The 13,021-nt window shown below is 42.8% G+C and overlaps 1 protein-coding gene across 1 annotated transcript; it reads left to right on the top strand.

The window, feature by feature from the left end:
- The first annotated feature begins 524 nt into the window (after positions 1-524).
- Positions 525-11,686, top strand: dalrd3 (DALR anticodon binding domain containing 3). Its single transcript, XM_023421729.2, has 13 exons — positions 525-1,019; positions 2,856-3,163; positions 3,420-3,730; positions 4,570-4,628; positions 4,746-4,847; positions 4,983-5,047; positions 5,989-6,047; positions 6,157-6,239; positions 6,805-6,931; positions 7,655-7,713; positions 7,875-7,991; positions 8,086-8,154; positions 9,209-11,686. Exons 1-13 carry the CDS (start codon positions 786-788, stop codon positions 9,326-9,328), a joined length of 1,713 nt encoding a protein of 570 aa, XP_023277497.1. The 5' UTR covers positions 525-785; the 3' UTR covers positions 9,329-11,686.
- Positions 11,687-13,021: the final 1,335 nt, after the last annotated feature.

The following is a 13,021-nucleotide window of genomic DNA, read 5'->3' as shown; positions in this document are numbered from 1 at the left end:
GCCTTCTCTCACACACACACACACACACACACACACACACACACACACACACATATATATAAAAACACATTGACACAGTAAGAACAAAACAGTGTTCAGGGCATGCAGCTCGAAAAATATTTACTCTTTATAATAAAGGCATTTTATGGAGGTGTTGAATAGACTCAAAAGTCATTAGTCACTTTATTTTGTTCACTTATTTTATTGTATTTATGATCTAAAATGTATTTAATAATTAAATGTTCTTTTTGCTAAGTTTATTAGAGCTTTTTTTTTTTAATCTATTTTACTGTATCTCATTCTCAGCTTTCTCACTTGATTTGTCCCTTTTCATTTTTGCTCATCAGTCATCTGAATGAACTACACTAACCTGTACGTAATGTTCTGTACAGATAAAGCTTGATTGATTGATTGATTGATTGATTGATTGCACAAACGGTATCTGTCCACATACTTTTGGCCATGTAGTTACGCCTGCAGTTACTCTGCCGTGCACTGGATGGCGCTATTAGTGACATCCCACTGGTCCAACACGGAAATCCACTCGTCAGAAACACAGGTTGCACTTCACTAGTTCCGCAGAAGCAAATCGGCCAATGCAGTCCCCCTCTACAGTCAATATCGATCAGTGATCAGCCGTGCGGCTGGATTATCGCCTGTGATCCGGCGGCCTGCCTCAGCACCGACCAGCGTGACCCCGGTTCATCAGTAGACATGTGCAGGGTGCGGATGTGCTGAGACCCCGGGACCAAGCTCACCTGCTTGTTTGTGTCAGGGTGGAGGTGATGGAGAACATCGAGGAGCCTTCGCCCCTCCGGATCACACCTACCGTCCGGGCGCTGAGCTCCGCACTGCGGGGGAAGCCAGAGAATGTCCCCGACTCGAGCCGCGGACACGGCGACAGGATCTTCCCCGAGCAGGACAAGCTTTGGTTCAAGGAGAGCAGCGCGAAAAACCTTCGGAACCGGGACTTTCTGTCGCCGACCACGATGCTCAACACGCTGTATGCGGACGGACAGGTCGGTGTGACTGATACCTGTTGGGTTTAGCAGCATTTTTAACGGCTTTAACGCTCATTTCGCGGTATTTTTATGGCTAGCTGCTCCGGGGAGAGCTAACGGCTGGAAGCTAATATTATTAACGACACCGCTGGACGCTCATTAAACGGTAGCAACACGGCTAACGTTAGTTTACATGCTAAACTATTTACGCTAGGAAAGTCTACGTTTTATTCTTCCGCTAAACAGTATAGTTCCTCGACAGTTGCTGAGGGACTGTTAGCTAGGGCGCGAGTGAATCTGTGTATAATATGATATATAATAATAAATAACCATAATATTTTTACCCTCATGCCATTAATGAATATTGTATCATACTGGACGCTTTGGCAAATATTGTTAATCTGACACTGATGCTAATAAAGCAACTGAATTGACCTGAATATTTAAATGGCCGGAGGTGTTTTCAACCGTTTCGAACGTGACTCGGCCAATAGGAGCAGAGGACCGGAACTACCTGCTTATACCGCTCAGCTGATCCCAACTGCCTGTCTGAAAAAACAAGAGCCAATATTAAATAAACACAAACTGCAAACTATAATTCACTAATATGTTTGAGTGACATGCCACACACACACACACACACACACACACACACACACACACACACACACACACACACACACACACACACCCCTGGAGTGACTGACATCGCTCCATCATGATCGAGCAGACACTGGCAGCCTGCGGCGGTAATTATTAACCCATGAGTGGCAGGTACAATATGGGTCAGACCGACACGCGCAGCTGCCAGGAAACGAGAAAGCACGAAAACACACGAAGGTTGTTTTTTTTTTCCCACAGCTGCCTGTCACAGAAATATGAAGTTGAGATGTGTCCTTCCAGCCTCCACCTTTGGATCTTAGAGCTGTTCATGCGTCCATGTGACGGAGGATGTTTTTGCATCATGAGCTTGTATAGATGACCTGATGTGAAGCAGATCATAAACTGTATTTTCCAATGCTACTGAGTGTAGAACAGGCTGTTGTACCAGCAGAGACTCTGACCATCTGCCATTAAAACTTTAAGTGTCACTCATATTTCTCTGATTCATACAAATACTGAGGAATTTGGCTTTAACAGAAGATTATCATTCAAGGTTCATATTCAACACAAAAATTAAAACTCAAACTCCTGGCTCCTTGTGTAGAGTTAGAGGACGTCCGTCTTCTTCAGCTGTGAATCTGTTGTGCAGTTGACCTTCATGTCCCCGACTGTGGTGACACTGTCATTGTCACGCCGCTCCATCAACACTCCAGCTGTTAAACCCCGTGTGTCTTAGTGCTCTACGCTTTATCACAAATCACAAACAAATACTGCACTCGTCATTGTTCTGTGTCACACCGTGGGCTGGACCTCACTGCAGTCAAGACAAAATAACCTCTGTAACTGTTAAAGCTTCTTCTTCTCTCATTTAAATCCAGTAGCTACTTCACATCTCTCATGTTCACACTAACACTGGACTGAACTGGAAACTGCCCTCAGACTAGAGATGACGTTTCCTCTGTTGTTTAGTTGTGTTGTTGAATGTCTCTTGTGACTGCTTCTTGTTCTCGCTCTTGAAAATCAGATTTTAATCTCAATGAGACTTCCTGATTGAATCAAGGTTAAATAAAATTAATAATAATAAAAATAAATAACAACCCTAGATCAAACACATTTGCTATAATTTTAATAATGAAAGGATTAATTGACATATCAGTATCAGTTCACTGTGTCAGACCACACACGTCAGTACCTGAAGTTCAGGTGTTTTCCCCTCGTCTCATTCTCTGATCTCTCCCCGTCTCCACCCAGGTCCCTCCAGCAGTGATGTCCAGGGTCCTGTCCCTCCGGGGCAGCGGGGTTCTGCCTGTGGCCGGTGGGGAGGTGATGGGTGAGGGTCTGAGGGTGAGGGTGGACCGGGCTGCATCCTTCAGGGCCGTTCTGGCGGGTGGAGCAACAGAGTACCTGAAGCCCCCGAGTCAGAGGCAGGGCTGTGTGGTGATCAACTGCCCCGCGCTGCACCCTAAACCCAACACACCCACCCCTGAGACGCTGACTCTGGGCCAGCTGAGGACAGTGCTGTTGGCTGACCACATGGGGGCGCTGCTGAGAGGACAGGGGTGAGTCCGAGAGCTAATTCCTAAATCCACCACATCCACTTCCCTCGTTTTATTCTCATCATAAATAAATTTAAAGTGTGATCCTGGACTCCGGGAAACTTTAATGAGCAGTTTTCAATATTTTCTGACTTTCATAAGATTCAATAATTGATCAGTTAATGACATAAGTAACAGACAGGTGAACTTCTTATGAAAATCATTGTTTGTTGCAGTCACAGGTGTAACAGGCTGATTCCAATCTCCTCACCTGTCTCAGATTTACAGTCTCCTACTGCCCCACCCTTCCCGAAGACAGCGACATCATCGCCTTTCTCCAGGCTCTGGGCATCGATTGGCCGACAGCTCCTGCCAACTGGACCAACGAGGAGCGGGAGGAGAAGATCCAGGAGGCGCTGGAGAACTGCCCATACAGAGAGCGGGAAACGGAGAGAGGCAGGAGGACGAGCGGAGGGGGAGGGAGGAAGGTGGAGGAGGGGGAGAACGAGGGAGTGCTCAGGGTCAACCTGAAACGAGTATTCCAGGAGGAGGGGTTGCTGGGATACGACCCCAGCCTTGGTACCTGCACAGGTACGGATACTGTTATACTGTTGATTTTTGATGGTTATATAATGACGGTGTGTTCGTGTGTTTCTCAGTCATTTCATATTCTGTGAAGAGATGAAACAGTTTGTGTGAAAAGCACTTTGTTTCCATAACGACCAAAAGCAACAACATCAGTCTTTGTTCAACCTTTATGTAAAATGTTAATGTAAACAAAACAGCCTCCTCTTCTCCTGCTGCTTTGTCTAATGAAGGTCACGATAAAAGCAAATGTCCGCTCAGAAACACAGTCACTTTGTGTCTGGTCTGTGCGGCGGCTCTGAGAGCAGCCGATGAAAAAACTACATTTAGATAAATTCAGACTCATTTCCCTCCGTCCAGTTCTGTGAAATCACCAGAGCATCTTCCAGGTGGAACGTCAAGAACCATGAGCCAAATCCAGATGTGTGAACCCTGTAGAGTCTTAGCCAATAAGCTTCAACAAAGAACTCAATTAAGACTCTTAGTTGTTTACTTTGGTAAATGAGAGATTTCAGAAACAACAACAACAAAACATGTGGTTTCACAGGGACGTAAATACTCAAACCATCTGTAGAAGGAGTCAGTAACTTCCTTTACATTCATGTTTCTCCACACACTAAACAAGGGAGACACGACATGTTAGTTAGAGATCTTCAGAGATGGTTAGGACAGAGTCAGGCTAACGGTTTCCTCCTGGTTCCAATCTGCATGCTATGCTAAGCTAAGCTAAGCTAACAGGCTCCACGCTCACTGCTATCACTGAGCTGCTGCTTTAAGAACGTGTCCATGTTTCGTGTGACATCACAGCTTCAGGTAACAGAGTCGGTGCTGTGTGTCTGTTTCAGTTCACAGGGACAGTGTTTCACACCTGGCACAGCTGGACCTGACCACAGCCGACTGCACAGTGAGAGCCACACACACACACACACACACACACACACACACTGACACTTTTTTCCTATTAAAAATAACAAACAGATCATTTACTTTTTCTTGTACCTCCTTGCTGCTTCTTTCATAGGTTGCCGTGGCAACAGCGTTACATGTGACTTCCTGTCAGGATGAGTTCCGCCAGCAGCAGATAGCAATGCTGTGGAGAGCCAGTGGAGCGACACACACACAGGTAACGACACACAGACACACACACAAAAACAATTATGCCCTGCATTATGTTTCTATTCTTACGGTGTGTGTGTGTGTGTGTGTGTGTGTGTGTGTGTGTGTGTGTGTGTGTGTGTGTGTGTGTGTGTGTGTGCAGAGACATCTGGTGTGTGGGCCGGTGAAGACTCCTGGTTGTCACCTCACTGCTGCTCAGTACCTGCAGTAAGATGCGTCTCATCTCCTTCCACCATTTCTCTCTTTGTCTTTAGGTTTCCTGTTTTTCTTCCTCCTTCTGTTGTCTCCACTCGTCCTCCCTGTCTCCTCCTCCTCCTCTCCTCCTCCTCTGTTCCCTCCCCAGCTCTCCACCAGACACATCTTTACTATGACTAGAGACACTCTGACTGGGATCCTCTCTTTGAAATTACAGTTGTAATTAAACTAAATTAAATGGTCTTGAAGAGGAACTCACTCTTAAACTCGTGCTAAATCCTGATAAAACAAAATATATTCTGTTTTCCAAAGATATCAGATTAGCACTTTACTTGATACAGAAACTAGTCCAGCATTATAATCTGGATAGATGAATTTACTTTTAAAGTTCACGTGGACATTGTGGTGAAAAAGCTGCAGATGAAACTTCCTGTATAGAAATAGAACCTACTCTCCCAAGGACATTGTTGTTGTTTCTATTTCTTTCTGCTCTGGACTATGGTGATGTCATAGGTGTTGTCATATATAGACATGCTGCTGTCACCACCCTTTAGATTCCTACAGCTCCCAGTAACCCTGCTCTCAGGACTGGATCACTGCATGTTCCTCAGGTGAACTACGACCTTTTAGATTTTGCTGCAGACTCAAGGAATAACCTACAACTCACTTTAAATATCGATTCCCCTGAAACTCTGGGACAGTTTAGAAACATGTTTTTAAATCTTAGAAATCATAATGTTCCTGAATGTAATTGTTTTTATCAGGAACTGATTCTTGTATTTCTGGTTGTTTCTTTCTGCTCTTGTGATCTCAGCATCATTGAAAACGAGGGTCAGCCCTCAGTGTGATGAAAAGAGGAGGGGGGGGCGTTGATGGATCTTCTCATCATCTCTGTGTTATCAGTTTATTTTTAGCCCAGCTGTCTGTGTGAATGTGTCGCCCTCTCTCTCCAGGCTGAGAAGAGGACAGATGAAGGAGGCGTCAGAGATGAAGTACGGAGATCAAGTAGAAGGTGTGTGTGTGTGTGTGTGTGTGTGTGTGTGTGTGTTTATGCACATGCTCAGTGTTTATCTGCTCCTTACTTATGAAACTGAATAAACTTTCTCCTCGTCCTCCTATAGGTCAGACATGGGATGACATCATCAGGGTCATGACCTCTGCCACTGTCAGATTTGAACTGCTGTCGACAGTCCACACTAGTCCTGTGAGTTATTACAGCTGAGTGTTGGCCTTTTTTCACTTTGTTTATTACACACACACACACACACACACACACACACACACACACACACACACACAATAAAACAAAAGACAATGACAAAGTCAGAGTTTGTTATCTGCAGCACATTATATTCATTCAACAGTTTTACGGTCTTAATGTTTTTTGTTCATCACATCACATAAAGTTTTGTTATATTGTTTAGATTAACTGATAAAGTGCAGGAAAGTTTTTACCATTTTTTTCTTATGAATTTTCCAAAAAGAATAAAAAGCTTTATTATATACAACATGTTGCTTTCAATCTTTTCCTGACGGAAATCTAGCATTACATCAAACAGAACCATTTCACTCTTCACTGTAAGATCCTTTTTCAGAAAGTGGGCCACATCCATCCAGAACATTCTTTATATATACAATGAAAAAATAGATGGGAAATACACAAAAATCACACTTCTAATCAATATCCAGTTTGAATCTTTCCAACATGTTTGACTGGATAAATTCTGTGTAATATCTTGAGAGACACGTCCTTACATTTGTTATCACAGGTGACACTGGACGTCCAGAGGGAAGGGGGTGTGTCCACCAAAGGGCCGAGGGGAGGAGTGTTTGTGATGTACAACTGCGCTAGACTCCACACTCTGTTTGACAGCTACGAGAGAGGAGTGGAGAAGGGTGAGGTTCACGTTTCATTCTTCTCCGATCAATAACATTGATTAACATACAAACAACCAATAACGCAGAGCGCTGTGTCCGGGCAGTTTTACCTTCGTCTGTGGATGGAAAACAAAGAGAGACTTAAATTAAAATCAATATGTTTTTGGACAGTTTGAAAAGTCCAGCAGCTGTGAGGAGGTTCTTTGATGAGTCGCAGCCTGAGTTAAATGTAAAATAAATACTGTGCGTCAGTGGTTCCAACAGAGGAGTTCAAGCATCATAAAACTGCAGTGAACAGGATGGATGGTTGGACTGAATCGATAATGTCTCACCTCAGAGAACTCGGGACCTGTGGTGGATTATCCTGCTGATGATCCTGATCTTTGTTCTCATTCGGTCAAACACAGGAAGTGTTTACCTCATCCATTCTGACACTTACACTTGTTTGTTAAAGACCCTCCAATGAAAAAAATCCACTGTTTCACCTCGTTAACGTCCATATGATGTTTTTATATAATACAGACAAATGATGATGAAATAATCATCAACACCATGACTGAGTGTTTCCTGAAACCTTGTCAGTACAGAGAGAGAGAGTTAGCATTAGCACAACTGCTAACACTGTGTCAGCCGCTGTCAGTTACAAGTTAACAAACAATAGATGTTAAGAGATGCTAACTATGCTAACTGCTCTTAAAGGATGCTAGAATGAGATCTGTGCATCTACATGTTTATCTGCAGGTCTGTACCCAGAAATCCCTGAGTGCTCCCAGCTGGACTTCTCTGCTCTGAAAGAGGAGGTACCTCTTTATTTTACAGCTGTGTTGTTGTGGTCTGTTTGTGCTCATCTGTTTCCCTTTGTTTTCATTTCTCTCCATTAGTAATTTGTTATAAACCATAAACTGTTTCTTTATTACATTCTCTCATCAACCTTTCCTCCTGTGTCCTCTGCGACTGACAGGGCGAGTGGCTCCTCCTGTTCAATTACCTCATTCCCTTCTCCGAGCTGCTGGACCAATCGGGACAAGTGTTGGACGGAGAAGGGGGAGGAGCCAGAGTCAACATTAAGACTGAACAGGTATGAGGGTTTAGAGGAACAGATGAGTGATCATTAAGGTTCAGATCTGCTGTGGAGAGGTTGATGTGACTCATGAATGTGCTTGTTTCCTCAGATCTGTAAGTTTCTGGTGTCTCTCAGTAAAGACTTCAGCTCCTACTACAACAGAGTCCACGTGCTCGGGGTGAGGAGACACTCTGGTCCTGTGTCTGTGTTCATGGCTGATTTATTCACTTAAGTTCTCCTGAGGATACGTCCACACACTGTGTTTTCATTTTCAAACGAAATCTATCTCCGTCTACGTTATCACACCTGAAAACACACCGCCAGTGTCAGGCGGGACAGACAGGAAGTAGATTGTCTCCTCTGAAGCGTCTCAGTGTTCGGGGCTCAGAAACTCTGGGGTCGTGTAGCAGGAGTAAACGTAGGAAAAGAGATGAGTTTAAAAATGAAAACGTAGTCCTGTGGTCGTAGCCTGAGTCTGTTTGTGTAGATGAATATGTGTCATCATTTATGTGTGTGTGTGTCTGTGTGTGTGTGTGTGTGTCTGTGTGTGTGTGTGTGTGTCTGTGTGTGTGTGTGTGTGTGTGTGTGTGTGTGTGTGTGTGTGTGTGTGTGTGTGTGCGTGCGTGCGTGCGTGCGTGCGTGCGTGCGTGCGTGCGTGCGTGCGTGTCTGTGTCTGGTGACTTTTTGTCAACGACAGAATGTGATTACTGACCAAGAAAAAAACACAGTTCACTGTCGAGTCAGACATTTTCTATCTTTTATGTGTCTCTCTCTTTAAATCTCTCTTTCCCTTTTCTCTTTTTTAACTCCACACATGCTCTCTCCATATTCTCCTTCTTCTTCTCTGGTTTCAGTTTCAGTTGAACAGGCTTAATTGGCCTGACATTTTCACTGTGTTACAAAAGCACAATTACAATCATTCAGTGGAATTAAATTATCAAAGAAAAGAAGTTAATATAATAAAATACAATAAAATTATTAATAGAATAAATTGATAATGAAATAAAGAAAAGGGGAAAAAAGGATTAAATTATATATACATAAATAAACAAATACATACAAATAAGTAAAAGCAGTTATCAAATAGATAAAGAAAAAGGAAACTGGTGGTAAATACATCTGGTTTGTCTTCTGTTGTGACAGGAAGTGACTTATTTAACAGCTGCACTTTCTTTCTTTTCCCACAGAATTATGGGTAATTTCTCTCCGTCTTTCTTTCCCTCTTCCTCCAGGAGCCGTTGCCTCATCTCTTCAACCAGATGTTTTGTCGTCTGTATCTGTTGAGAGCGTTGAGAGAGCTCTACCACAGCGCTCTGGACACCCTCAACCTCCCCCCCATCAGGCAACTATAGCCTCCTCCTGTGACCACTGTAGCCCTACCTCCCCACCCGCCACACACACACACACACACACACACTGCACCTGACACATCACCTTCACCTGTTACAGTAGTTATTGTTTTACCTGTAGCTCCTGCAGCTCATTGTGAATGACTCCTGTAGCTGATATACTGTAACTGTGACTCATCAATCATGTGACGTGACACTGGTGAACTCTGACCTCTGCACTTGATCTGGACTGACTTTAGAAAACGTGAACATTTTTTACATCGTTAAAGAAAAAGTTTGATATTTTGAATTCTGCTGATTTGCAGATAATTGTATTTTCTTGTCATGTGTAAGATGAAAGGATCAATATCACTACCACAGATAACTGATCAATATCTCATATCTGTGTGGTTAAAAGTGAAACTAACACGAGCAGCTGCTTAGTTTAGCTTAGCTTAGCACAAAGACTGGAAGTGGGGGGAAACAGCTAGCCTAGCTCAGCACCTCTAAAGCTACTTAATATAACATTGTATTTTCTGTGTTTAATCTATAGACAGTGTTGACATTTTACAGGAAGTTAATGGTAATGATTTCCTGGAGTCTCCACTGGTTGCCTAGGTAACAAGATCAGCCCTCCAGCAGCTGTAAAACTCAATACTTAGCACATCATATCTTGTTTGTTGAATCCTTTCAAAAACTGGAGAGTAAAAAGGAAAGTTTGATATCTGAAACACCAGGAGTGAGCTCTGCTGCTGTAAGCTAACGTGTCATGCTAAGGTGTTAGCATGTTCTGTTGCAGATCACATTTATAAAAACAAAAAAAGCACATCTACTGTTCAGTATTTCTCCTGCTCCAGCAGCACTATCATGGTGCTCATCAGATGTGGGGACGTTTGCAGCTTTACAATCAGTGTTTATGTGGATCAGTTGCCAGGCAACCAGCAGAGACACCAGGAAGTTACTGATCCCAGGCTGGAAAAGTGCTGATACTTCAGTCAGTAAGACTCACATGGACGAACACGGTTTGAGACGTTTAACCTCCGTAAAGCAGCAAACTGTTGTTTTTAAACTTGAGTTTTTTCAGATTAAACCAACAAGAATCAGTGAGTGAGCTTCAGAGTCTTTATGCTAAGCTAAAGCTAACGGGCTGAAACAGTATTTCCCAAAATGTCAAATGATTCCTTTGAATTTGGATCAGCTGCTGCAGTCAAGATTTCCCGCCATTAATATATATAACATTTATTAGCATATGTGATATATATTAATACATGTAATGTATATGAATAAACCAGGCAGCAGGGAAGAGGAACCACTGTCCCAGTCAGTGAAGATGTAAACCCACAAAACTTTATGATTTTGGTGCCAAAAACCCCAACATTAGTCTGAGTGCCCCCCCCCCCCACTGTAGTAAGACCTGTTCCAACTTTCTAAATTGCCTTATTATGATCTCAACACCCCCCACCCCCCATAGAAGTGTCTTAGTCACTGCCTGAACAGAAATCTTCCTTTTTATGAGGCTTCGTTGTTGTTGTCCAGTTCCATGTGTTACTCACCTCACATTAATCAATGCCATACAAATATTTATTGTCAGATCTGTACAGAATATATATTCTGCATAATGAGTCTTAATTGCTGTATTCATATGATTATTCCTCAGATGAGTTCTAGTTATCTTGCTCGACAAATCACAAAGTTCAGTATCAAACATCAGGATAAACAGCTGTGACAAAACCAGTACAACCAGTACGTTAGCAGCATTAAGGACCTCGTGCCAAAATGTTAGGAAATGCATGAAACGGCATGAAAATAATATATGTGAAGAATTTTATGCCAAAAATGTTATTTATAAATTTAGGGAAGATAAAGTTGATCCTTCAGCATCTCTGAAATGGGGTCTGTTGCATTTCATGGACCTGCTGTCTGTGCAGATGTGCCATAACTTGTTTTAACTTTCTGCTTATGAAGTTAATGTTTGTTTGTTTTTTTTAAAGAAATTATGTCACATTGAAACAAAAGAGTTTGAAACACAAAGATCAAATATGTTACAGATTCACTTCTCACTGCATGAAATGTTGTTTGTTCCTGAATTGTCTACAGATTTTTAATGGTCTTTTATTTTGACATTTTGTTGACTAAAGAAAAGGGAAGCAGATGTTTTACACATGCTGATTGATTTACAGTAAGTGTTGTTAACTGCTGCTGTAATGACACAGTATTAAAGCAGGAGAGATGCAGGACGAGGCCTTTGATTTTATTTGACCCGAACAGATGAACTGTTTGTGTTTTCACCCATCAGGCCTCAACATCTCTGACCTTCACTCATCCCTTGTTCTTTTCTCCTTCCCCTTTTCCGTCCTCGCTCCCGTCTCTCTGTTAAGAGCCCTTGTCCGTGTCTTTATTCTGGACTATATTATATAATCACAAACCGAGTGCTCACGCTCAGAGCTCAACCTCCTTTCCTAGTTTTACTGCAGCAGGTTCTGGATGTTCACCTTCTTCTGATTGGTTCTCTCCCAGCAGATTACAGGAGATCCTGATATGAAGGGAAACACGACTCCAATGCTTTTAATAACGGCGTTCAGCCGAGAGGCAAGCTGCAAAAATCATCTTTTTTTTCAGTGATTTGTTGATTTGATTTTCTGCAACACAAAAATGTCCAAAAAGTTTCACTTCAAGTTGAATTGTTGAGTCAAATATAACAGAAAGTAACAGGACGTGTCTGTTAAGTACGAACACTTGGACAGTGTTCTAGAAAAAGATGTAACATATATCTAAAGAAAAGAAAATTAATTAACGTTCACGCTGGTCACCAAATAATCTTCATATATAAATACAACATTCACAAGATGGAAGGAAAAAACAAACATTTCAAAGCCACCGAGGTTCATTAAAGACGTTTGATTAAAGCTGTTCCTCTGGAAAAGCAGCAAACACCGACCTCTCAGCACGAGCAGGAAAATGCTTTCTTACATCTGGAAAATGAACCGTTCATAGATGGTGCATCTCATTTTCTCCAAAATCACATCTGGCTAAAAAAGTAACAAACGCTGCAACGTCGGAAGAAATGAACATCATCAATTTCTTTTCTCCTGATTTCAATAGTAATAAAATTATTAAATCAAATATTTCCATCATTTACAATATTCTCCTTCACAGGACACTCCTTCCTCCTGAAAAGTCTACACGTCTCAGACCTTCAGTATATTCTGAAACTATGATACGTCCAAACTTCCTCCCACACTCGTCGTCCGTCCACAGTTTCTGTCTCTGTCTCATCCGCAGTTAAAATAAACCACCACAGACTCGGTGTGTTTGTCACACAGACGCACATTTATACCGATGCTGTGATTCTATAGATAAATCCCCTCGTGCTCCTTTGCTGCTCAGTGCACATTCAACCCTCAGGCCACAAACACACAACAATAACCCTCTCTCCTCTCGTCTCTCCTCCATCCTCTCCTCTGTCCTCTCGTCTCTCGTCTCTCGTCTCTCCTCTCGTCTCTCCTCTCCTCTCTCCTCTCGTCTCTCCTCTCGTCTCTCCTCTCTCCTCTCCTCTCGTCTCTCGTCTCTCCTCTCCTCTCTCCTCTCCTCTGTCCTCTCGTCTCTCGTCTCTCCTCTCGTCTCTCGTCTCTCCTCTCGTCTCTCCTCCATCCTCTCCTCTGTCCTCTCGTCTCTCGTCTCTCCTCTCGTCTCTCGTCTCTCCTCTCGTCTCTCCTC

The sequence above is a fragment of the Seriola lalandi genome, unplaced genomic scaffold, assembly GCF_002814215.2.
Source record: "Seriola lalandi dorsalis isolate HSWRI2012SDOR001 ecotype SW California unplaced genomic scaffold, Sedor1 jcf7180002054675, whole genome shotgun sequence".
NCBI classification, from domain to species: domain Eukaryota; kingdom Metazoa; phylum Chordata; class Actinopteri; order Carangiformes; family Carangidae; genus Seriola; species Seriola lalandi.
The sequence above is the reverse complement of the archived record's forward strand: the minus strand, read 5'-3'. Positions and strand labels throughout refer to the sequence as shown.